This window comes from Anabas testudineus, chromosome 8, assembly GCF_900324465.2.
Source record: "Anabas testudineus chromosome 8, fAnaTes1.2, whole genome shotgun sequence".
Taxonomy (NCBI): Eukaryota; Metazoa; Chordata; class Actinopteri; order Anabantiformes; family Anabantidae; genus Anabas; species Anabas testudineus.
In genome coordinates this window covers 5,545,046-5,571,434 of record NC_046617.1, presented here as the reverse complement: position 1 = coordinate 5,571,434, position 26,389 = coordinate 5,545,046, and the positions used below count along the sequence as shown (strand labels likewise).

Sequence of the window (26,389 nt, the reverse complement as noted above, 5' to 3'; positions counted from 1 at the left end):
CATTTCATACATGTACATTTTTAATATAAAGTCGCAGTATATAGTGGCATGGCATGGAAACAAACTACATGTATGTCAGAATTATACTAATTTACTAAGTAACAGATACATTGAGTTAACCCACCACTTTATTTCATTACATTACATTAAATAGACCACGCTGCAGGCGGCAAATGTGCATGTGAGACCGTCCAATGTTACCACCAATTAGAGCCCGGGGTTTAACAAACAAGGGCGGTGATTGGTTGGGGCTGTTAGAAGGCGGGATCTTTTAATTGAAGCCATAGTGAAGCTTTAAGCTGCGTTCGTCAAGTGGTAGAAGTTAGTGCAAAGATGGCGGAGGCCGGATGGACTGTGCCTTCCAAATTAATGGTAGACAATTAAAAAAAAAAACATTTTCTAAATTAATTTGTTTGATGTAGGAGGTATTTCCATGGGACTGATTTTTTTGTTTTATATTTTTTATATCTACTCTGTACACAAACGGAGTGAAACGTATATTTAAACGTGTTCTAAATTAGTCTGATTTTATTTTTTAAAAATACCGGAAAATGGTTTGTTAGTGTGTGCTACTTTATGAACCAGCTAACCCAACTTGCCAGTAGGTGTTAGGGGATGAATAACGAATATTTGTGAACTTATTACAGTCAAACCACTGGAAAGGACTGCCTTTCTCGTGTTTAATCAGTTGTAGTTTGGAGGTTTCCTTCCCAGTTATAATTGGTGAAGTCAGAGAGCCGGAAAATGCTAGCCAGTTAGCCCGGGGTTGGTGCTAGCTGGCTAAGGAAGTTAGCCAGTTAGCTAGCAAGCCGCGTCAGCTTGCCGGGGCAGTTCTCTTGTTTCGCGCATTTCAAGCTTGTTCGCCGACCTCTGTGCTTGTTGAATCGGCAACGCGACATGAGCGAAAACGTTAGCTTGTATCTTGACTAATGTCAAATATTAAAGAATGAAATTTCCATTAATCCGCTTTTAAAATGAAGTCGGCACTCTTTCTGCTAAGCGGCTGGTTTTCTTCCAACGGTGCTCTTTTGTTTTGACAAAGGAAGAGGACCTGAGTTTCTTTCCTTTTTTACACCAGTTAATTTCTGGTGTTGAGGTAGTTTCTTTGGCCGTTTTCTTGTCTTGGCAATGGCTCCACATAAGCAGAGCTCCTCAGGTGGAAGCCACACGGTGGGTTTTGGTCCTGGTGGAAAAGCCAACGGGTTGTACCAGTCGTCCTCTGCCATGGCTGCAGCCAAGAAGCCCAACATGCAACTCATTCAAGCCGACCACGAGTTGTTCCTGCAGGCCTTCGAGAGTGAGTTGCTGCTGTCATCAAGTTGCATATTCAATAATGTCGATGTTGGAGTTTAAATTAAGGTCATAGGAAGTTTTACAGTGGTCATGTGAAAAGTGAGGTGAGGGTCTGCATAGCCAGAGGAATAGATCATTTTACAGCTTACATAAATTTCCACTGGCGAGTCACGTCCTTGTAACTGTACACTTAGATTTTAGCCCCGATTTAGTCCGTTTACTGTCGGCTACAGTTGCACTACTGTCATACTTTTTTATCAGATACTTTACAGTCCTTTATATAGTTTATAAAGTATCAAAAATAAAGCTGTTACCTGACTACAGGTTTTTCAGTCAGATCTATAGTATGAAACACAGAAAAACCAAGTAGTTCCACATGTCTTTTTATATATATTATAAAGACATGGAACATGTGGAAGAGCAAATATCAATAAGGTTTTTATTCATTTAACAGTTCATTGTTATTCTAACTGTACTGCACAGTTCATTTATTTGTGTAGTCTTATTCTTCCTCATGATGTAAAATGTCATTTTAAATGATGACTACAGCATAAAGTAGTACGCTGATGGTGTAATTATATTTATTCACAGAGCCAACCCAAATCTACCGGTTCCTCCGCACCAGGAACTTGATCGCTGTGAGTGTTGTTTTTTTTTTAAAACTACTTACATGATTAACAGTTTGACTATTTGAGATAATAAGAAAGTTTGTTGCAACCCTTGGCATGTTGAATTAACACCTAATATACTTTTTTTTTTACGTCTCCCTGTTACATTTCAGCCTATATTCTTGCACAGGACGCTTACCTATATGTCTCACAGAAACTCCAGGAATAATATCAAAAGGTAAAATAACCTCTTGAAATTGGTGGTGGTGCTGTTTTACGTCAATACTTGTTGGGCTTTTAAGCTTTTAGGATTAGAGGAGATCAGTTGTGTTATGGGTCGTTTTACTTCTCATCTCTTTGTGACTTTTTTCCCTTCACTTTAAAGTTGCATAACTGTATTGATTGAAAGTTTGTGTCTTAGAAAGCAGGTCAACTGTTATGGTGAGTGAAAGTTAGCCGACTTGCATGTTGCTGTGGGTGGGAGCCGGCTGGTTCAGTTAAAGCGGAGATAGGAGACATTTTCAGTTAAACTACTTTGCATACAGGCCCTACACAAAAAAAGATCTGCTTATACACATGGGGCAGCGTGTGGTTCAGTATGGACTGAAGGATCTGTTAAAATGCAGGGGGCCTCATCTGGTTTTATGTGGAATGTTGCAGGCTACAACATTATATTCAGTGTTTAAAATGTGTGGGCTGTAAAATTGTCTAAGACGTAATGGTACTGTCTGTTTTTTTTAGCCAGTACTATTAATGTCACACCAAGTAGGTACATGTTCAGGATGAGCTCACTGTTTGTTTTTAATTTGCAATGAAACTGTGTCATCTTAAGGCAATTTTCAGGCAGGGTTCCTGTGCTGCTGTTTGTGTTTTAACTTTCTAGAGCCATGCATAAATTGTCACAAAAGTAATTTGGTAATATTGGTAATAAGAAGTAGTAACTCAATCCCTAATACTTGTTACATATATTTGAAGCAACACAGTATGTCAGTCAATCTGTGTGACAGTCATCACTAAAATATGTAGTTTAGTACTTCTTTTTTCAGACCTTATTTGGGCATTCATACTCATCTGGTACTTTTCTTCTTTGAGCCTCAGTAATTTCTCTTCATTGTTCTGGACTTGATCAGGGACTAAAAATGGCAACCGTTAGAATGTGTGTTATTCCTGATTTGAAGTGGAATTGGTGAACCAGGTGACGTGTCTTCTGCTGCTCAGCTCAGTTTCACTTTCTGCTGAACCTGTACATGCCCCAGTCACATGAAACTCTGCTTGTGATCTGAGATGAATAAGTGCTACATAGGGTACCTTTACAGTTAACTGTGCTGTGTGGACAGTTATTAATTTACAAACATGCTGTAAAAAAAGCAGAAAGCGTTTTTTTTCTCCAAATTTGATTGCTGTTAATGCTTCTTTTGTACTTTGATCAGATACTGTGAACTAAACGTGTTTGATCATGAACTCCTTTTTTCACACAAGCAGTTATGTAGTGTGTATCAAGTGTTCAGCCATGTTTTCAGTCATTTTATAAACTCTGTGACCAAAACTGCCACTTTACTATCACAATGTCAGAGCAGTGCACAGTTTCTCTCTCTAGCCTCTGTACATTTACATTTTTGGGATTTAAGCAACTTCAGTAAAAGGCAGTCATCTGACAAGTATGACCATAGTGTATCATCAGGACATCAAAAGACTTAAAACCTGATATTAACTTCCTCAACAAAGGCATTATAAGGCATTAAAAAGTTCTTTCATGTGCAAAGTTTTCAGTATTCCTGAAGATTCACTTGCTGCAACGTTATATTTTTGTATCCCTGGCCCTTTATCCACCTGCTTCCTGCTTCTTATCCAGACCCAGGTTGTGTTTACAGCTCATATTTAATTTATAGTTACCGGTGAACACCCTTGGTAAGTGTGTAATTTTTTCCACCTAATTTAAACCTTATGGCTATGAAACACATATTAAATCACATGCTGCGTGGTTTTAAGATATTGAAAGATATTGACATTTACAATACAGAGAGCTTGTACATATTTGGTTAGTGATGGATGTTACCTTGCTTTACAGTAAAAGTTGATCCAGGAGGAAGTTGCATTTTTTTTCAGGAGACAACAGAGTAGTCTAATTGAAATGACCAAGTACTGCACTTTTTGATTCAGTGCTGTTAAGCTGAAATTATTTAATCACTAAACTTTATTTAAATTTTTACGATTTTACTGTTATTGTATTGTCTGAATGTAGCCTAACGGTGCACAGTTTTCTTGCATCCTTAATTGCTCTGCGCAGCCTTACAGATGTTTTCAGTTACTCATTCAGTGGCTCATTAGACCTCTACTCAGGTTGAAGTTGGACAGAGCATGGATTTATGTGAGGCCACTAAACTCTGTAATAATGCATGAACTCCAGGTGGGCCAGGTGTGTGTGTTTTCCATCTAAATTAGGTTCAGTACATAGTACTCCAGCACATAAAACTTTTAATGAGTTGGATTTAAACTTTATGCATTATGAACAAAAGCTTAACAAAAGTTTGCTGCAGTGTAATTCTTAGTTGATGTTGGTGAACTATATCTGCTACCTGTTGCTGAACAATTACTTACAGACATAAGAGTTGTCTTTTGAAGCAGCTCCAAATGCTAAATGTATTTTCCTGAAAAAGCAAGAAACCACTGGTGTACTGAGTAACATACATAGAATAGGTCACCCAAGGAAAACAGCAGATGACAGAGGCTTTGTTAGGGTTGGGGTAAAACGCAACTATTAACAACACCAATAACCTCCACAGAGTAGGGCTGAAGGCAATTCAAGATTAAAACCCCTCATCTGCAGGAAGAGTTAGAAAACCAGATTGAAACTTTCAGAAAGATGCTGGAGAGGAGAATGGAGGAAGTAATGTTTCAAAACAAACAAGTGCAGGAGGCTGCAGTAAACACCTGTCAGAGTAAGAGCATATCAAATGCTTGTTGTTTGTTGTACTGCACTTCATTAAAACAAGTTACAAAGTATAGTGTACTCACTAGTGACAAATCATTACAAGTGTCTGACCATTAACAGCACTATTATAGTGGGTGATGTTGAGTGAGTAAGAGTGGACTGAATCTCAATAAGAAATAATTTTGGCTCTGACCTGTCACTGGATGGTAAGCTCTCTGCATGTGGGCGATGGCTGTATGTTTAACTGCTGCTCTTTGTGTGCATGTACAGGAAAAGCTCCAAGGTTGACAATCTGTTGTCCAAAGTGGAAAAGATGAGGGGAGAACAGGAGACTCACAGGTAAACATTCAGTCCTCCAGGACTTACTGGTTTCCATAGAGTTAAACGTATCAAGTTGCTCTGTTATTGCTCTCCAGTATTTTACAGATTGTTTTCAACACTTTTCACATACAGAAAACAAAACTCTGTAGACAACCCTGAATATGTGTAATGAGCTGAAATTTCAAGACATAATTGTGGCAATGATCAACTGTAACGACACACATCTCAGTTGTTTGATTATTATTATTTTTTTTTTTAATCTGTTTTTATTTCTTTATCTACTTCTTGATAGAACATCAAATGTATTTCATGTCTAGTGGATATTTGTTAACATAGCATCACCTGTTAGTATTTAAAGGAGATGTTAAAGTTTCCCTGTTTTCCACAGCTTGGCCTCGAATCTGCAGCTCACCTTTACTGGTTTCTTTCATAAAGTCGGTAAGTTTCTTCTTCTAAACGTCTAATGCCTTTTTCTTTTTCTTTTTCAGATTTAGTTTTTCCACTGATTCTGTGACTCACAGGAAGTATGTTATTCAGGTTTGTCTTGTTTTTTCAGGGAAGTCATCTCAGGACTGTGAAAATGAGCAGAACTCTGTTTCTCTGGAGGTGCTGCTGGTCAAAGTGTGCCACAAAAAAAGAAAGGTGTGTGTGTGTGATATTTACTGTCTATTAAAAGACAATAGGGCATTTCTTGCCTCTAGACTGTTATGTAGCTGTTATGTAGTATTTCAGTGAAATACATGTGAAGTTTCCTTCCTCTTGTTTGCAGGATGTAAGCTGTCCAGTGAAGCAGGTCCCTACAGGGAAAAAGCAGGTTCCCCTGAACCCAGACACGAGTGCTGGAGTCCAGGCAAAGCAAGGCTCTTTTCCCTCCCTGCTGGTCCCCAGCAGCGAATTTGAACCCAGCAACTCTCACATGGTGAAGTCTTACTCGCTACTCTTCAGAGTGTCAAGGCCCGGATACCCTCGCACACAGATCAACGGTCTCCCCAATGGAGAGAATCACCACAACAGAGGTGAGCAAAAACAAAGGAAAGATCTATTGTGAGAGATGAGGAAACATCAGTGTCATAAGCATCTTCTTGGTAAACTTTGATGTGTTTCTTATGAATACTCTGAGAATTTCATCATTCAACTTGGCTAGTACAATGTAAATGAGAGAAATGATAATCAGATCTACAAAAAATAGCCCATGTTGTAAATGAGTTGAATTGTGTGTATCAACATTGTGGAAAGCCACCTTAAATCAGACACCTATGTAGATGTTTAGCTTTTAACAGAATTCACTGATTGGCTAGTCCCGACTGATTCTAACGATCCTCGATGTTGTGTGATGGAGAAGAGGTACACATCATTGTGTTTGTGTGGGTGTGTGTTTCAGATTTTACAGAGGAAGTGTTAAACAGGAAGAGGAGGAGCTCCTCTCTCAGGGAGGAGGGAGAAACCACATTTGTGGCTCAGATGACTGTCTTTGATAAAAACAGGTGAAAGTCACACATTTGCACTATTTGACACTCACAAAATGTTCAGACACACACAGGAAAAGACGTTTTATTCTCTATATAGCAGAAACAAGAAGTGAGAAAATGATGTTGTGTGCTTGTGTACAGACGTCTGCAGTTGTTAGATGGAGAGTATGAGGTGTCAATGCAAGAGATGGAGGAGTGCCCTGTCAATAAGAAGAGGGCAACCTGGGAGACCATCCTGGATGGAAAGGTGTGTGCAGTATAACCTGATACTTAAGATATTTACACAAAAGCTAGTCGTTTTTTAACAGGGTTTGGTCTAATGAAAAGAAAATTCAGTGTTGTTTCTCCTGAAAGTTCAGTGAGGTCTCAAACTTACAATATGTTCTTTCAGTGATGTTACAAGATCCTTTTATGTAGCTAACATTACCATGTCCTTTGTTAGCGTACTGTCTCTGATTCTCCCATCAGCTCAGCAGAAGCTTTCTACTGTAGAATACTTCACTATGAAAAAAAGCAGAGCTCTTAACATCTATAATAACTTAATCAAATCATCTGCTGTCTCTGTGTAGCGTCTACCTCCATTTGAGAGTTTCTCTCAGGGGCCCACCCTGCAGTTCACCCTGCGCTGGACCAGTGACTCCTCTGACCGTTCTACTGCACCCGTAGCTAAACCTCTAGCCACACGCAACTCTGAGACCAATCAGGACACCCGACTCGGCACCCTGAGAGCTACACACACACTGGGTGAGCAGGATCCAGCAAGATAACAATCATAATTTTGTAACAATTATTCTGTTTCATTGTTATTGAGTCAGTGCTGAAGCTGTTAATTAGCAAAGCTGTATTTTTCTTCTGTGCTGCAGCTGTTAAAGAATCCATAAATGCTGACCCACAAACCAGAAGAGAACAAATCTCTGCTGAGCCCAGACAGAAACTACGCATCTTCTACCAGGTTAGTCAAACATGATATTGCATCTGAAAGCGACATACCTTTACGCTCGACAGTCTGTATTTTATTTCTTCATGGTTCCACCTGGTTCTGAGGAGTGGAAAACTGACATGGGACCTGAACTGGGCTGGGTCCAAATGGATGATGGAACTGAACCTCATTTTAACCTGCAAGATTTTTGCTGTTTAATGATTTGATCAGTTAAATTTTTGGAATTGGATTCACAAATATTAAATGGGTTAGATCATTGTCAAATGTTTTATTGTTGGTGCAGAAAGTGGGAAAAGGTATTTAAAGCGTATAAACAGACATACTAAGGAATTGGTTTCCTTGGGCTTTATCATCATCTTCATCGAAATGAATCTGAAAACCTGGCTGAGGTCAGAACATTCACTTTGTACAATGGTCTGTATTGATGATTGTATGCTTGTCTCATCAACTTTATTTCCAGAAATGATGCCAGTATCAAGCATTTCTATAAAAAAATTAGGATATAGTTTGCTTTCATGGCATCTTGTAAAAACCCAAGTTATGTTTACAGCCAGCCAGTTTGTAAAAAAGTAACCACATCTGAAGGCTGAAGTGTTTATAGCTGTTCCAAACAGCCACACTCAATTCTGTCATGTACAGATGACCTTTGACAATGGTTCCGATATGATGATAATAATATGGGCTCACACTTTTTCTTTAAAGTAATTTGAAATGAATTCACGAGTTTGAATTGCTGCCACTGCGGACTGACTCTCTAATCAGGAGCTTTCATTGCAGCCTCTGTCTCCTCTCAGATGTCATTCAGCCAGCAAAGATCAACCCTAAATGTTTGTCACACACTGTCTGTTTTTTTGTTTTTGTTTGTTTGTTTGTTGTTGTTTTGTCCAGTTCCAGTACAACAACAACACTCGGCAGCAGACTGAGGCCAGAGACGACCTTCACTGTCCCTGGTGTACTCTGAACTGCAGGAAGCTCTACAGTCTGGTCAAACACCTCAAGCTGTCCCACTCCCGTTTCATCTTCAATTACGTGGTGAGTCAGACTCAAATATACAGACTGACAAAGTTGAAGATGGGCAAATAAAACTTAAGAAAGCAACAAGAAATTAAACATTTTTAAAGTGAAATCATGAAATTTTGTTTATAAAAAGAATTAAACTACAGTTTAAATGAGTCTTGTTGATGTTTTTTTCTTCTTTTAGTTTTTTTTTCTTATTAGCAGATTTGGATTTATCAGTATTTTCACTGACAAATCCAAAGATCTTAACTCATCATTATCTTATTTTCATACCAAACATGTTCAGACATGTTCAAAGGTTGGAGCATCGCAATGGACACAAAGCCAGGTATTAGATTAGTTTTTACTGGTTTCCACTGCAGTTGTTAACCATCATGTTTTACACGTTTCTATGGTCTTTGGCAGCCCCATCCCAAAGGAGCAAAGATCGAAGTCTCCATAAACGAGTGTTATGATGGTTCATATGCAGGGAACCCTCAAGACATCCACAGCCAGCCGGGCTTCGCCTTCAGCAGGAACGGACCTGTCAAAAGAACTGCTGTTACACATATTCTTGTCTGCAGGTACCACTGATTTTCTCTATTACACAGCTCTATTACCTAACAAGTGCTCCAGGATCTCCCAAATATAAACATACTGACATTCTCCGATCAGACCCAAGAGGACAAAGCCCAGTCTGTCCGAGTTTCTGGAGTCGGAGGATGGTGAGCGCGAGCAGCAGAGAACGTACATCAGCGGACACAACCGCCTCTACTTCCACAGTGACAGCTGCCTGCCACTCCGGCCTCAGGAGATGGACATAGACAGTGAAGATGAGAGGGACCCTGACTGGCTCAAAGAGAAAACAGTCAAGGTTTGTTTACAGCTGAACATCAAATAATGAGACACTTTACTGATTAGTGGACTTACTGTACCTCAAAACACTCTATAGTGTCATTTGTAGACTTAAATATAAATAAAATAAAATAAATAAATAAGGCTTTGTTGAACATGCAGGCCAAATTGCATAACATGCCTTCATGTATGTTGTTTACAATAGTGTATTAAAAATATCAGTTTTAATCTTTTTGTCTATCATTCATTCCCATCATCCTTAATGTGGAAAGTCTTACTACAGCCAGTGCAGCGTTTTTGCCTCTTAATGTAACATTACAAATCTGACGATTGTTGTCTGCTCTGCTCACTGCAGCAAATCGAGGAGTTCACTGATGTCAATGAGGGGGAGAAAGAGATCATGAAGCTGTGGAACCTGCACGTGATGAAGCACGGGTGTGTATGACGCAGGGATGGAGTTCTGTAACATTTGGTCAAATTCATGTGCCCTATCAAATTCACTTGAAATCTTCTATTTGCAAGTGATTTAAGTAAGACTATAAGAAGTCGACATACAACTCAAAGATGAGAAATGTTTTGTTGGCTTACAAGACAACAAGAAATTTTCCAAACCTGTAGATATTTGACCAGCTGCAGCATCAGTCTGCTGAAAGCAAGTAAATACTGAGAACTCTTACTTTATAGGTACATGATCCAACCAAATTAGCTGCAATAAACAGGATTGTTTTGACTTTGAGGATGTTAGCCTGAAGTAGTTAAGGCATGTTTCAAAATAAGACGCATCTCAAAAATAGCCTGGCAGTTTACATTGTTCTTACTGACTCTCATGTCCTCCGTCCAGCTTCATAGCAGACAACCAGATGAACGAGGCCTGCCTGCTGTTTGCTGAACACCATGGCACCTACATCATCAAGCACAACCTCTGCCGTAACTTCCTGTTGCACCTGATCAGCATGCACGACTTCAACCTGGTCAGCACGCCCACCATTGACCGGGCCATGGCCCAACTCCGCCTCATTCAGAGCCAGGTCACTCAGAGAGACAAAGACAGGGAAGACGAGGAGGAAGAAGAAGAGGAGGACTGGGAGACTGCAGTTGAGTCCCAGCCAGAGCTAGATCCAGATCCTGATCCTGATCCATCTGAGTATAAACCATGTAGTGATGAGACTAGCAACAGTTGCCTGGAGACCAGAAAGCAACAGCAGCAGCAGGAGGAGAACGGAGGAGCACTGACAGAACGACCGTCCACCAAGCAGAAACTCACTGAATCTGGGTCAGTTTTAAACTGACTTGCTCCATCACAGAGCCTCAAAGACGGCCAAACGGTTGAGTTTGGAAAAATCATAGCTACAGGCGACAGACAAACAGGTGTTAAAACACACACAGGTTACTGCAGGGATTATTTTTTCAAGGGCAGGTTACATCAGAATCCAAGTGAACTTGAATTCATTTGTTTTTGGTTTTTTTTGACACATTCACGTTGAAGAGTTACCTCAGAGGCGTTTACCGTGTCAAAACACATCACAGAGAGGAGAAAACTTGAAGTTTGGAATCATTTCTTTGTTCTTCTTTTTCCATGTTCAGCATTTGATAGAATCAGTACATATCAGTTTTAAAACTATGGAGCAAGCACAACAACAAAAAATTTGAGTTTTTTTGAAAACAGAATTTTGCAGATTTCAAAGAAATAGTTTTTGGCTAGACCAATAGACAAATATTTAATTTTTATTTCAAATAAAAATGAATTATTCTGTTATTGTATATAACTCAGTATTACTGGTTATGTGTCGGGGACTACTTTCACTGGTCTTGTGTTTGGTGCAGCAGAAGAGTGTATGTGGGACTGAGTCACAATAAATTATAGTGTGTATTGAAGGAACATGTCACCCAGTTTGAAAGTGTAGCTCATTGTTGGTGGTTTATTAGTTTATGGACAACACTGGTGCTCTCAAGTAGTCTGACACTAGAAGGTGACGAGTAATCCTACGTTAGCTAGCTGCGGCATGTAGTCACGTCTGCAGACGTGTGCACGCTCCAGTATCCGATGTATGGCGTGAACATTAAGTTTGATTTTGTGTTCGCTCCATAGTTTTGCTAATGATTATTTTTGTCTTCCTCAGAATGAAACACCAATCAGTGACCTTCCACACACACACACACTCAGCTCCACCAAAGCTTTTCATTTATGACTGAAAGTGTTTACATGCACATAAGTGTCAGTAATGGGTCACAGGTTCCTGATGAGCTGGTATATATTTACTTTATTTTCTTGTTTAATACAAACCTACTGAGATTTTTGGGGTCAGAATCCAGGATCAGCTCATTTTACTTTTCTAAGTGGTTGCTGAATAAATGGGATTCAGCATAAACCAGAGCACAACTGGACCACTACCGTGCATAGATACATATTCCCAGTACAGTTCGTACTACTGGTGCTAGACCTCTTTAGTCCTCGAACACTCGGGTGTCCCTTTTTGATATGTCTCAGCTCATTTTTCTACTGCTAGTACTCACAGGAGCCAAGACGCTTTTCGCTTTTCTTGAAACACATTCAGTGTTTTTTTCTTGTGCTCCTTCACCAAACAGCTCAGCAAGAGGACAACAAACTGCGTCCTACGTCATGCACCACCTCCTTTGAAATACACAGATGGAAAAGACTGAATTAGTTTCAGCAGCTTGTGACTTAATTTAAAAGCAACATGGACACAACACAAGCGTGTGTAAGCGAATGATATCAGCCACTGGTTTACTTGACAATAGTCTCTGATTACGGTTACTTTCATCCACGTGCTGCTTCCAGTTCCCTCACTGCGATAAGTTGCTGCTGTTTATAAAGTGAGTGTCTCTCTCACTCAAGTATCGGCTAACTTACAAAATAATCACTAATGATAATTGTGGGTATTGAGGCCCCATCTTCAAGGAGGCTGAGTGTGACTGAGCACAAAGGTAGAAGCACGAACAGGAAGTTTATATTTATTTCACTTTTAGTGTCATTTCATCTTAGCTGGCTTTTTGGTTTATTTTTTCTCCTTGGTGTCGCTGCGCCTGTCCGCTGCACCTGTTATGTACATAAGACTCTGAACGTATGTGTAATAAATTAGCTTTTGAACGTGGTTGTTTGGAAACCTGAACACCATCTTGGGGCTTTTGTTAGTTGCTTATTTTGCAGACCAAAGGGGATGAATTTGCTGCAGATTTCACAGCTTGTTTCGTGTCTTCTGTGGGAAAATATAGGTTTTTGTATTTAAAAAAAGAAAAAAGAAAATCTAAGTTCATCGCTGAACCATTTGACCTGTTAAAGACATCACTGTCTGATGCTGCGTTCTCATGCTTTACTGCTCCATCCTGAACATATTGGGACATATTTACAGTAGGACCCTCCAGATGTGACCAGCTGATGCAGAAATATTTGCATTTACTTGTAACTTCTCATATTGTGGTCCCTCTTATTTAAAACTCTTTACATCAACCATAACTGAACCAGCGAGCAGGAAGCTGGTTTTCGGTGGATTTTCAGAGCCGTTTGGGTTCGTGTGTGACATGCAGAGCACTTTTTTGTTTTGTGTAGAGCGCGCTGTAGAATTTACGGGAAAATTTCGTTTTTGTTCATTCACAAGAGACCAGCAGCATTTTGCACAAGATGTGAAGAGCCATGACAAGAAATTAAGACTTTTCTTTAATGATGTAAAACCAGCGTGACGTGATAAACCTTTGAGTTGAGTCAGAATGGTTTTCTATTAAAAGAACAATTTTGTATTATTGTCAACCACGTGATTCGTTTCTTTCAGTTACATTGCATTTATGACATACGTACAAATAAACATTTACGGACTTCTCACTCACACCAGATTACCTGTAACAATATTGATCCCGCAGGAAAACAGCTTTGTCTACACTTCTGCCTAATTAAAGTTTTCTTTCGAATGTCTTTACCAGCAGTGTTTTCATGCTAATATATAAGTTAACAGTGTTAACAAATACACTGTGTACTGTAGAAACAGTGGCATTATTCCGATGGTTTATTATTCTGAAGTGAACTAAATGTCGAAGAGGAGCAAAGCTTTGACCAGCAGGTGTCCCTATTTTGTCCGTCAAGCACTGAAACAACTTGAATATCATTCAGTCATTGCTTTCTCTCAAAAACAGGAGGTTTAGTAAAGTTCTGGAAATCTGTACCATCATCTGGACCCATCTAAGATTCAAATGGGACAAAACACTGAGTGCCAGTGAGCAGAGAAACGAGGTGGAGGCTGGTTGACATTTAGTGCACACACAGCCCTGACAACTTCCTATGTAATTAACAAGGAGAAAAAAACTAACAGTTGTAAAACACCACATGAATGAAGACTCAACATGACATTAAAAGACTTCCTGGGGTGATGTTTTCTAATCTTAACACAAACCTGAAGAGCTGTAAGAAAATAAGCATCACCTCAATTATATTAATGGCTGTGTTACTTTGGACTGTGGGAAATAATTCAACTAACAGACTTAACATTTTAAACCTTTATATTACTCTTTAACTTTACCCAGGTCTCATTTTTCTTGTTGTAACAGCAGAAACATTACAGGAAAGAGTCAGACTGTCACATTTGTTAGGAACCATGAAATGGCAGGTTCTGTGAATACTGTTTCAAAAAGCTAAAAGTCAATAATTTAGAGTAAGTTTGATTGATTTAGGGCAGTTCAACCGAAAACTAACATTTCCAAAGCCTGGAGTGCCACCTGTCTAACGCAGCGACTCACAAAATGATCACTCAAAGACAATTCAACCGATCTTTTTTATATTGAACACAACATTAATGGTGTTAATTATAAAAGTTCTCAAGCACATTCCCTATAAAGAGATAATAAAATGTTTAAATCATGACAACCGTCCCGTAAATGACGAGAATGTTTTTACAGTTACAAGTTGCACAAAGCAAATCTTGCTGTTGGTCAAGTGTGAAACACACAAATCCAAACACCTGACGGCTCTGTTTGGCTTAGAGGTCACGTGACTAAAACTAAAATGTAAATTACAAAGCTGTGGAAAACAAAGATGCAATACCAGGATGTGTCTGATAATCCCTTAACTATTTTTGTGCCACTGTAGGCTACACTGCCTCCAAACACGTCTACGCTGATTTCCACTGAGCTTTATCTTCTAAACGCAGTTTTAACTATATTTCTGATCTGAACCTGAAAACCCACAAGCGCCAAATTCACTCCCAGACTACAGACAGGCAGGTGACACTCATGGTGGTTTGTGATTTTTGGTGAACTGTCCCTTTAAACTCAAACCTAAGAAAAGGAGTTAAAAACAACAACAACATAAAAAAAGCTACAAAGGCTTTCACAGTGATGGTTTTTGTTACAAAGACCAGCAGGTTTAGCAGTTAAACCCTTTTAAGAGGCAGCAGCGGGTTGCAGCATGTCCTTCTGCTCACACAAAAACAAACAGGAACTGTGTGTGTGTGTGTGTGTGTGTGTGTGTGTATGTCCAGAGAGGCTGCGTTTCCACATTATTAAGCTAAATTACGGAAATGCATAGATACACTAAAAACTCTTCAAAGCAAAAGGAGATGCCAACATAAAAAAAAATGAAATCTGTAAACGGTGGTCAACTTCATAAGAAAGACCCAAAAAAAAAAAAATCACACTAAAGTAAAAACTAAAAGCCAAAAAGCTGCGCTGAACACGAACACCAATCCCTGAAGAAGAGCTGAAATCCTCGCCGGGTGATGCAGCCAGTTTGGTTCACGTGTCCAGTGATGAAGGGACGAACTGGAGATGGACACCGACAGGGTTTACAAAGAGTCTGGAAAACACAGGACCAACAACCTTTTGCTCCCAGTCACAGTCAGTAATGTATGTTTACATGCACACGAGGAGCCAGGAGCACGTTTCCTACAAATACAGTAGAAACGAAATCTACATGAAGGTCACAAAATGAATCCCGTGGACAGCTGGCTACGTGCAGCGTGGAGAGGCATGTTTCAGCCTGTACAGTGATTCTACCAGGTTTATATGTATACTTGATGCATTCAGATTTTTGTAGAAACCTACTTCCTGTATGTGCATGTAAACACACTGGATACACTGTGTCCTGTGAGACAAAGAAACACGCTGCAGCTTTTGATTAAAGACGCTAAATAAAACTAGAAACTAGCAGATTGCTAGTCACATCTTGTTGACTGATGCTGCTGCTACTACAGAGAATATTCCCCCTGGAGCACCATGAGCTAGTTTCATCTCCAAACGTTTGGAAACGGTTTATGCTGCCATCTTTGGCTCAGGGGTGATGATGCAAACTGGGAGAATGGCAGCAGGTCTACAGCACTGTACTCCAGAGGAAATAATCTTTGAGGATCGTTCTTCCCAACTTTGATAAACTGTGTTTAGCAAACAGCTGTGTTTGTTGTTTTGTCACTGTGAGTCTTTCGCAGTACATGCAGGTGAATACTATCCCACTGCCCTAGGAATTTTCCAAATCTGGAAAAGCCCATGATGGAGCAGGTTTTCCCAGGTTGCATAGATCATTAACAGTTCAAATATTGTGTGCAGCTGCTGATGTCTGAAAACGAGCAGTGAGAAATGATGATTGTCCATTTTTTTCCTCCAGACTTTCTGTCACCCTGTAAGTGCCTCCGATTTAAAGAGAAAAAGCACAGATAGGAAATGTTGAAACTGACGATAACAGAGCCTGTGTGTGTCTCCGATGACCCTAAAACACAAGCACTTTCCAGCCGGAGTGAGCGAAAGAGCAGCCGAAGAAGAGGCAGTCCACCGCCTGGTCCACCAGCCAGTCAAACACCACCTCCCGGTTCCCTGATCCAAGGGTCACCCTCAGCTTGAAGTTGCCCCCCTCGCTCAGGTTGTTGTTGCTGATGGGGAACAGATTCACCACTTCCATGTCAAAGGTCACAACAGAGCCCAAGGTGATGGCGGGCAGCTGGTTGGTCATCTCTTTACCGTTTACAAACACAGCACCTGGGAGGAGGAACAGAGATTTCAACGGTGACATCACATCATGCTAGTTAATGAAACTCTGTGATGTCACATGTATAAATGTGTCTATGTTTGACATTTATGTCAAATGGGAAAAATGGCCCAAAAACAGTCAGGCTTGGATGTTTCAAGTTGGTCTTAGGATAACTAATGGATTTCAGCTCTCTTTCTGTGCAAAAATACATTTCAGTCCACCAGAGACTCATGTGAAATGTCAACAGTCCAGCTATCTAAATCAAATGTCACTGTTTTTCTTCTCTCCGTGTACCATTTGTTGAAATGCAGACGGCCTGGTCTCTCTGGAGTGACTCGGCCTCCCTCTCGCTGTCCACACACACCCCCAGACTGTCCCTCGGATCCATCTGACTCGCTGCAGAGATCCTGCGACAGAAGACAAATGTTATTATATCCATTCCCGTGTGTTTTATTGTGCGTCTGTGCGTGCTGTACATACTTGAAGGTCAGCGTCTGCCCACAGAAGTAGGTGGCTGCGTTGGAGTAGAGGACGGGACAGCGCGACTGGGAGGCGTCGCTGCGCAGGGCGATGTTTCTCCTGCTGCTCAAAATGTAACCCTCAGTGCCCGGACGCCACTCTGTTTTAGATCATACACACACAGCTAAACCATCTGTATTTGTATTGTTAAATTACCACAATATAAAGTTTTAGATTTCTAAACCTGACCACATCTCTTGAGATGATTCGAGCGTGTTTTTTCTGTGTTGTACTGAATGCAGGGTCAGATACTGTGTAATCTTTGTATTGCTGCTTCAGAAATGTGCTGTGCATGGCTCTAATGAAAGGTCTTCACTTGCCATGTGCTGCCAGTGTGGTGTATCCCGTCTGTGGGATGCTCCACGGGCTCCACTCAGTTCGACCCTCTCCGCGGGCACAGACCCTGAAGAGATATTCTGCGTGAGGGTCCAGGTGGAGAACCAGAAACTCACAGTCCCGACCAATGTAAGAATCCTCATAGTGGCTACCCCCACTGCCAGACCGCCGGTGCTGCAGCCGATACTCTGCTGCTGCAAAGTCCTCGTCCACCTGCCACACACAAGGACAAAGTTACAGGTGATTCCCATGGACATGAACTTGTTCGCTTTGTATTAGAGTAGGTTTAGGTAGGTGCTGCTGACCTTACACCAACGAACCAATACGCCACCGGGTCTCTCCTGTAGCTCTTCTATCTGGACGGGTGGGTGGGAAGAGACGGAGCCATGGCGAGACACCCGGTCCCTCAGCAGCCCAAGCAGGGAGTCATCCAGCTGGGCTGAAACACATGGCACATCCACCAGTGCCGGTACCTCTGGTAAACTGGAAAACACACAGGACCAGTAAGAAAATGTGTGGATAACTTCTAAACTGTTGACACCATGAAGTACCAGAGTTCCTGTCCCACCTGTCCAGTTGAATGTGCATGGCCTTCTTTGTGAAACTACCCAGTTTGTCTTCCTTCTCTCCAAGACCACAACGTAGAGCAGCTTCCCCTGCAGAGAGAACCAGACTTGTTTTTGACTTCTGTAAATGACTGGAGTGGAGGCTGAAGTGTTATCTTAAAAAACTGTAGCATTTACATTTACAATACAAGTATTTACATTTTGGGATTAGACAGTATGAGTGCCAGGTCTGTGCTTTGTGTCTGGGATGGAGACGCAATATACTCTATACTTTATAGAACAGCATACAGAACATAATGTAACTGCAAAGACTGTAAGAAGGGAAGTTGACTATATGTTGCTCGGGGGTAGAAGAGGTCTAGAACACGTGGTACATTATTGCAAATAAGGAAGAGCGAAGTTAGCAGGACACACATGTTGATAAATTTGCACCCTCTTATTTTAGAAGTACAGCACGAGAGTACTGTCCACTGTGTTTGCTTTATTAAGCCTCAAACAACACTATGCATGTTACATTGGTCTATTGACTCAGAGTTACTTCAGTGCAAGTTACTTCAGCTGTGGATTTCAAAATGTCTTTCTAGCAAAATTAAATAGTTTTTCATTGATTTCTTTAAATTCACACTGTATAAATGCTGTTGCATCATAAACAGATTCATCAACATTTATATATAATATATATATAATGCTTCTTTTCTATTATCAATGTGCATATTAAAGGAAAACCCACACCCTCAGTGTCCAGCTGCAGAGTTGAAGTGTTGTTGTCGCTCCAGAAATCCAGACAACACCTGGAGCACTGTCTCTCTATTTGTTAAACTAGTGTCAACTCAACTGTTTTACTGCTTTTTTACAGCATAAACAAAATTGCATCAGAATCCAAACATTTTGTCCTTTTTGCTTTGTCCTGTTTCAAATGGTAAAATGATCATCACGTTAACAGAGAAAACAAGCATTCCTTTCTCCCTTCCTAAAATAAATGTTTTGCAGATGTGCTCACAGTGTCTGTCCAACAACAGACGTGTCAGCATTGTATTTGTTGGACCCACCCTCTCTCAGCAGCTCATCGGCCTGACCCACTCCATGCTCGATGAGGCTCTGGCAGTCATCTAGAGGCCTGACGCTGTCTGCCTCAATGGCGTCCACCTCGGCCAGCAAGGTGGACAGTCGCTCAGCGAGCAACCGAGTTGCTGCTGCTTGCAGCTCTGCAAAGTGCCGCCGGAGGTTCTCGCGGGCCTGACTTGAACTACCCCGGACCTATAAAACATGGGAAAGGTGAGGTAGTGAGCCTGTAAAGGAACAGGCTGAGCACACTCAAAAAGTGCCTCGAGCCTTATTACTGTTCAAAATGTGTCTACGACTCTCTATAATGTCACAGTAGCTTGATAAACAATAGCAGTTAGTTAAAACTGATCCCTTTCTCTGACAGATAAAACATCTTCAAGAACATCAACCAAGTTCAGCTGAATCACAGACAGTTTCAGGAGCCATCCCTACAAAGTCAGAATAATAATGCAAAGTTGCTTGTGTTTATCTCAGTATGGCTGGATAGTTGAGTGGTAAGCTCCTTAGGAAAGACTTCCTTATACTTACACTGCCTTTGCCTTGTAAGTCGCTTTTGGATAAGTTACTGTCTATTGCTATATCTTTATAAAACTTCTCAGGCATGTCCTAAAACATCTGGACACTGTAGGTTTTAAAAAACAGCACGAAATAATGCAGTTTTGGGGGCTATTTATAGCTGCAGATTAATCCACTTTTGTGCTCTAGTGAATATTTGGCACAGCAGGACTGTGTTTCCAGTAGGTTTTGAGCCACAGTGGTGCTCTATGACACACAACTACTACTACTACTACTACTACTACTACTACTACTACTACTACTACTACTACTACTACACCTCATATATGGTGTGAGCAGAGACTACCCCCATTAACAAGTGTTTTGTCAGGAAACGTGCTGGATTGTCATCAGCAGCAGTCATGTTTCACTTCCTCCTTGCAAAGCATACATTTATACACTAACACACATCTAAGGATTTCACAATGAGTACGGTACACAGGTGGGCGTTAGAGGTAGCAGCAAACTGAAGGCTGATTGACAACTGCTGCACTGATAAAGCAGGGACAGTATGACTGTGAGAATGGAAACACACACACACACACACACACACACACACACACACACACACACACACACACACACACACACACACAAACACACACACAAACACAAACACAAACACACACAAACACACACACAAACACACACACAGGGTTGTTGACAGAATACACACAGAACTGACTGTGTTCATTGTGTGTGACACTGGACATTTTCCATGCGTTGCATCACATCACTTCCTGATGAATTCCACTATGACACAGACTCATTAATATTATGGGATAGCTAAAATAATAGACTAAAAATATGACCAAAATATTTGTGTGATGTGGGAGGAGGTGATCTGGCGTCTGATTAAACAGAAATAGACTTTTCCTAAATGTTTGGACTCCTCTTCTTACAAATACAAGATGTTGCACTGATAGTATTGTTTGAGATTTCAAACACACACATTCTGGTATCTCCTTTCGTATTCTCATTGTGTGTGCCTGCGTGTAATGTTTCCTGGATTCCAATCATCTGGATTTGACTCATCCCTGCTGTGGGAGATTTGGTGGCTATGAGAAAGAAACCCATACTTGATCCAAGATAATGTATGATAGAACAGCTGGGATGGGGTCGAAGCAGCCTCATGCAGACTTTGTTTTTTTTTTTGTGCCAGACTTTGAAAAAGATTTGAACATTTTGTCAAAATATATATAATAGTGTGCATATTTTAGATGCTTTAGAAACAGATGTTTTATTATGTTTGTTTACTTGTCCCTCGTCATCAGTAACATCAGGGAGGCATCTTATCAATCCCAAAAATTACTCTGCATTATTTCGACAAGCTCAAACACACAGCCAGCATATTTTCTTCAGGGACGAGAGCAAGGAGTTAAATCAGCTATTAACTGATATTAATATAAACTATGATAGTTTTATATTTAGGGTTAGATTTGTTATGTTTTACAGCAAGTTTACCAGTAGTGTTGGCTATAGAGTTTGAAACATGAAACATGATTATATTCCTCAAAGGAAAGTCCAAGTTGTATGTTCTGGACATGAATCTGGCCTGTTTCTCCTCCTTTGTCATCTCTTCTGTGAGGTTTGCTGTCCATCCATAGAAACAGGAAACAGCATTGTTTACTGTGAGCAGCTGAACGGGTAAATCTAGACAGCAAGAGGAAGGAAGAGATAGCACAGAGAGAGAAAATGCTCTCTCCTGGGATTGTTTTGGGTCAGGGGCTAACACACTTCGCACTGCACTGGTCTGCTAGAGTTCTCATCTGTTGTTGGAACAAACAAAGATGGCGGACAGGATGGAAAATGCATCATATCCCAGGAGAACAGCAGTAATGCGAGACTTTTCTTTTTTTTACAAAAGATGTGAAGCAGAATGGTGAGTGAGTTTCTAAACAATCCAAAGACGGCACTATCCGACCTGTGAACTCTGCTTTAAACCTGCAGATGTGCAGATGAACTGTGGTACCTGTTTGCGGGCCTGGTTGAGGCCATGCAGGCGCTGCTGGAGCTCACTGCGGTAGTTCTGAGCCGCCTCAATGCTTTCTTTTGCCTCCTGCAGCAACACATCCACCTCCACAGACATGCTCCTGCCTATTGACACACATGACAGAGAAATATTAACAAAAACAAGCAAGATGCAGTACAACCTAAAAGCACACACAAACAAACCTGTGTTTTCTGCTGCCTACAAAGTGTATCAGCTTATTTTCTTAATTTCTTCTTTTCTGCCATATTTAAATATCTGAACTTTACTTGTAAAATCACTAAGTGTTTTCAAGAGAACTAGTCTTAATCAAAAACAGTACCAAGAAAATCTGTGACAGTGTCTTTAGGAATTACCCAGAGTTACGAAGATAATTCTAGTGTATTAAGAGAGCAACAGAAATCTCAGACAGATCTCAAAACCTCAACATCTAAAACCTCAGCACACAAAAACGCTGTATGACAAACATCACTAGTGTACGTTTTTATAGCACAGGTTTAAAAAGGTTTTATTTTGCAATATGCCTACAACTCCTGCAACACCTGTGCCCTCCTAATAACAGACCCATTAGTGTTTATAGCGCTGGCAAAAAAACAAAGAATTGCATGGTTAACACTTGTTAAGTGATTGTTTAAACAGTTTACTATATTTAACAAATAAAAATATCTAAATTAATCAGACTGAGTTTTGTCATAGTGGTGGGTAGAATGTGACATTTTATAATGAATGTACATTTTGTGAAAGAATCAAGTAGTCTAGTTGTTGAATAATCAATGGGCCTCCACGGTGTCCGCACAGAAAATAAGTATGCATATGGGGCATATATTTAATAATCTGCATCCAAGAGACAGAGCAAGTATGCAGACTATTTCGAGTGAGAGAGGATGTGTGGCAACAAGAAAACCACTTCCTATAGCTACCAGTCAGTTAACAACACCACTCCACATTTGACTTTCAGTGCCTAGTGTCGAGCAATTGGACTGTTACCTGACCCTTAAGTAAGGTTTGGATCAGGAATGCTTTGTTAAAACCTATGATGCAACATAAGCCAAAAAATAAAATGCAAACTAAATTGCTGTGCAATATTGACCACAAAATACACTATAGTCCGTACTGTTTTCTAAAGGTAATGTCAGTTTTTTTTAAGCTCCTTCCTGTGACCTTAGCATTTATTATCCAACGTCACTAAAAGAAAGCTGCTGCTCTGCTGTGTCTGGTTTGTTTTGGCTTCGTTTTAAAGTCATTTAGTGTGTGGGGAAACTGATAGCACTGAGTAACATCAACAGGATGTTTCAGTTACTTTAACAACGCAGCAACTACCACAGTTGAAGGATTAAGTCAATCCATAAGTAACTTAAAGTGTACTGTCATTATTTTTTAATAATTCTAGTCTCAATCAATTCCTTGGGTAATTTTGGAAAATATTCCTCCATAAATAAGATTTTAATGCTAACAGGAGGCTTTTATGTCGCCATGTGGGCGTCAATTGACTGGTATGACTGACAATTTGCCCACATGCACTTTCCACCTGCTGAAACTTTTCTATCTACTGTTTAGATAAAAAACAGTATTTGTTACAGACAAACAGTTCTGTTGTGGTTGTGCTGTAGGGGTTACGGTAATAAGACAGAACTATACATCATCGTGATAATGTTTTCTTTATACCTGGTCAGTTGGATTAGTTATGCTACAGTACCAAACATTATGTTGCCTCCTACAATAAGTTTGTATTACAGGTTTCAAATAGCCAGAATTAAGCTAATAGAGCTAATTCTTGCTGGTAATATATCATACACCTTTTTGAAGTTTTTGAAGTAGCATCATACTCAGAAGACACCACAAACAACAATGAAATCGATTTGAGCTATACACAGAGCGAAACCGAAGATGAGATACATTTCCTTTCATACTACCTTAAAAGTCTTCCTGTCAGAGATTTCCATTTTTGGTAAAGAATCGGGGTTCACTCAAACTGGACATTTTGAGTTTTCAATCAATCAATCTTGAATCTAATTGCACAATTATTGTTTAGTCTATCACATTCTCCCAAAACTTAGAAATAAGCTAGCTAAAACAAATGCCTGCTTGAGTCTTCAGATGCTGAAAATGTTATTTCTTTTACAGTCTGATTTAACTGATGACAGTTACCACCTTTCTTATAAAAAGGCATCAAGCTAATAGCCTACTGAACTAAGTCTTAATAATTAATAATTTCACACAGCAGGTGTATCATACTCTCCAATATGTAATCAACCTTTAGTACGTCCTCCTTGCAGCAGAAAGTAGTGACACAACCTGGCCTCCTGCTCAAGCTGTGGTTGGCTTCGCTTCCTTCACAGCATCTAAAGAGGAAGTTACTGACAGGACTCATGTATGTGCCACATACAGTATGTAGAGTGTTATCAGACTTCAGGGAAGCAACTTACATCAAACTATGGTAAACGAAGCATATCAAATTTATATCCAAACTGAGTCATTCAAAGCTCATAGGACAACTATAATTACTAATCATCTTGTAACCTTTAGCTGCTAAACACGCCATGTGATTCAACAATAATGTAGCAATGCCAGTATTAGCGTCTGCAGACAGAACTTTATCACTGTACATGTCAGTGAATAAGTAGCAGAAAAATGGCAGAAATCCCAAAAATGACCTCATCATTTAAAACTGTGAGTGTTCAACACTCAAAATGTTGAGTGTTGAACATTCAACATGAGAAAGGAGACTAAAGATTCTGTGCTAAAGAAAGTGCTAAGTCTCCATTTTATTTTAAGTTGATTTATATCAGTCTTGGAAGAACTGTGTGGGAGCAGAATGAACTGTATGTTGGTCACATGTTTTTTTGTGGGTTTGGTCATTAAGGTACAATAGGTCAGAAAGTGGTAATTGTCTGATATAAAAGGCAAATACAAGTAAGACCGGTGGGGCTACATAGCAAAGGATAAAGGCTGGAATAACGAGCAGGTGGTGTCATTTGGATGAAACTATAATTTCATGGCAAGATAGTCTAAGCAGATGCACTGTAGATATGAGTGTTAGTATTACTATCAGTATAGAATTAGTAAATAAGTATTTACTCTTAGCTTGGATTAAGATTCAATTTAGAGAGAGCTGTGGTATCTTAGGTCAGTCTTAAATGATTAGGTCACGGCAAGCTACTATAAAATTATTCTTCAAAGTATTTGTTATTAATATAAATTCCTTAAAACGAACTAAATCAATTGTCACATGTCATTTTGGTTATATTAAAAGCTATAGATGCACTCGCTTGCTCACTTGAGCACATAAACAACACTTACTGCTAACACTGGTGCTTTCTTCTTTCACAGTCCTTTCTATCTGCAAACAAAATGCCCAAAGCTGCAGCAGTGCAACCACAAAAAGCTACCCATACATAGCTTTTCATTTTCACCAACTAAAAGGGTGCTGGGCGTCTCTCTATCTCTTTAATCCTGTAGTTGATAATCCCTTTTTCTCTCCAAAACCTACTAAAGACTTTAAGTGAATGCAGTGAGGCACTTAGCCAAGCAAATGTCAGACAGAAAATCTCTTGTTTATTTATATGACGGGTCGGTGTGGCTAAGACACAGTCTTTGGTCTCTATATCTTTTATGCCTGTGATGTATGCAAATATGCAGCCAGAGAATGCAGACAGTAGTGTGCTTTGGAGAGTATTTAGGTCAACCTGCATGGTAAGAGTTGTCCTACTGTCCTACTTTCACAGGTCCGTCAGGCTGTTTACACTGTCAGAAATATGTGTTTACTAAAAATCTAGTGAGGCAACCAAGTCCTGCCTGGGGAAAAACAGTCTTACAGAGGAGCTTTGTAGGCAAGAAATGTATATATCACCACATATGCTGGTCACAATCCAACACTAAAGGCAAACCTTGATTAAAAAGACGTTTTAAAAGAATTTTGCTGTACTATTTTCATATATCATCTTTTATCCGGGTGGATAATTCAGTTTGCTACATCCTTAAACCCATATCAGATAATCCTTAATTAGAATATAGAAAAAGAAGCAAAAGATATACAAAGGCCGTTATATTTTCCTGCAGCAAGTTATATGACCTCATTTGAATATTACAAGTGTCATCTTTCCATAAATGCCATCAGTAGGAAGCTGCACATGTTCTGACTAACAGCAAAGTTATGAAAGACATGCCAGTGCAAACCCATATTATTTTAGTAAGAGCAAGCGACTGACTAAACGACACAACAGGAGACATCAGACATGTCTTAACTGGTTTACAACAACTTCCGTATTTTGTAGTTATTTTCATCAAGTCCGCCCACCAGCAATGACTGGGGCTGCCCTGTAACGTTGGTCTTCTGCAGTGCAGGGATGTTCTCCCAAACTCCCTTCAGAAATTTCGCGTTTTTAAGCTTGCGCTACTGTTCGCAAAATCAGATACAGAGTACTAATAATAGAAATGTGTTTTTCTAAAGAGTTTATGTCTTGAGTTGAATTCGGCATGGACCCTTTCCACCGAACAACACACTACTCTGTAAAATGTGATCTTTTACAGATGCTTCGCGCTGCTCGTTTCTGTCTTGAAGACGATGATGACAATAACAGACGAACAAACGAGAAAAGTTGTCAGTAACAGCTTGAACAGTTACTGAGTTAGTGTATCTGGACTGGCGGATATTTGTAATGTTCTTGTTGCATTATTTGCCAGCTAGCAAGACAACATTATCACATTTTAACGGAGTTTGTCGTTAACTTCTGTCTGAATAGTTGGGACAAGCCTGTGGCCAAAAGACAATGAAACTCGGGTTATATCTCGAAGACAACCCCAGACTAACTACAAAAACAACGGTTAGTCGGTGGGCTTAAAACTCTTATTCGTATGTGAAGAAAAGTTACCAAACGTACCTGTTTTAGTGCTTTCTGGTGGCCATTTAATGCCAAAAGTTATGAATCAGCTCGAAGCCGCCACTACAGCCCCGCTCGATATGCTGAAGTTTAGCTTAAG

At 40.0% G+C, this 26,389-nt stretch overlaps 2 protein-coding genes across 3 annotated transcripts; one reads left to right on the top strand and one right to left on the bottom strand.

Moving 5' to 3' along the window:
* Positions 1 to 578: 578 nt before the first annotated feature.
* LOC113158272 (polycomb protein suz12-B-like) lies at positions 579 to 15,049 on the top strand. Of its 2 annotated transcripts, XM_026354056.1 has the most exons (17): positions 579 to 1,297; positions 1,885 to 1,931; positions 2,075 to 2,139; positions 5,104 to 5,172; positions 5,543 to 5,592; positions 5,711 to 5,796; positions 5,924 to 6,170; positions 6,536 to 6,638; positions 6,765 to 6,870; positions 7,193 to 7,367; positions 7,487 to 7,575; positions 8,452 to 8,595; positions 8,867 to 8,908; positions 8,986 to 9,143; positions 9,235 to 9,433; positions 9,770 to 9,849; positions 10,256 to 15,049. In XM_026354056.1, the coding sequence occupies exons 1-17, from the start codon at positions 1,129 to 1,131 to the stop codon at positions 10,701 to 10,703; spliced, it is 2,277 nt and encodes a 758-aa protein (XP_026209841.1). In that variant the 5' UTR covers positions 579 to 1,128; the 3' UTR covers positions 10,704 to 15,049. The 2 variants fall into 2 exon arrangements, with proteins under 2 accessions (XP_026209841.1, XP_026209847.1); XM_026354062.1 differs by lacking the exon at positions 8,867 to 8,908 and having other exon boundaries at positions 1,129 to 1,297.
* Positions 13,078 to 26,389, bottom strand: crlf3 (cytokine receptor-like factor 3). Its single transcript, XM_026354186.1, has 9 exons — positions 26,290 to 26,389; positions 21,392 to 21,516; positions 18,849 to 19,056; positions 17,802 to 17,889; positions 17,539 to 17,716; positions 17,218 to 17,446; positions 16,859 to 16,997; positions 16,673 to 16,785; positions 13,078 to 16,386 (listed from the first exon to the last, which is right to left on the bottom strand). Exons 2-9 carry the CDS (start codon positions 21,506 to 21,508, stop codon positions 16,121 to 16,123), a joined length of 1,338 nt encoding a protein of 445 aa, XP_026209971.1. The 5' UTR covers positions 21,509 to 21,516; positions 26,290 to 26,389; the 3' UTR covers positions 13,078 to 16,120.

What these genes read in the sequence shown, in the direction of transcription:
- LOC113158272 (XM_026354056.1), top strand. Translation starts at nt 1,129, where the DNA reads ATGGCTCCACATAAGCAGAGCTCCTCAGGTGGAAGCCACACGGTGGGT. An exon ending in GGAGAACAGGAGACTCACAG is followed by an intron (nt 5,173 to 5,542) that starts GTAAACATTCAG and finishes TGTTTTCCACAG; the next exon opens with CTTGGCCTCGAATCTGCAGC. An exon ending in GTTTCATCTTCAATTACGTG is followed by an intron (nt 8,596 to 8,866) that starts GTGAGTCAGACT and finishes AAACATGTTCAG; the next exon opens with ACATGTTCAAAGGTTGGAGC.
- crlf3 (XM_026354186.1), bottom strand. Translation starts at nt 21,508, where the DNA reads ATGTCTGTGGAGGTGGATGTGTTGCTGCAGGAGGCAAAAGAAAGCATT. An exon ending in CGATGAGCTGCTGAGAGAGG is followed by an intron (nt 17,890 to 18,848) that starts GTGGGTCCAACA and finishes TTCTCTCTGCAG; the next exon opens with GGGAAGCTGCTCTACGTTGT. An exon ending in TATTGGTTCGTTGGTGTAAG is followed by an intron (nt 17,447 to 17,538) that starts GTCAGCAGCACC and finishes TGTGTGTGGCAG; the next exon opens with GTGGACGAGGACTTTGCAGC.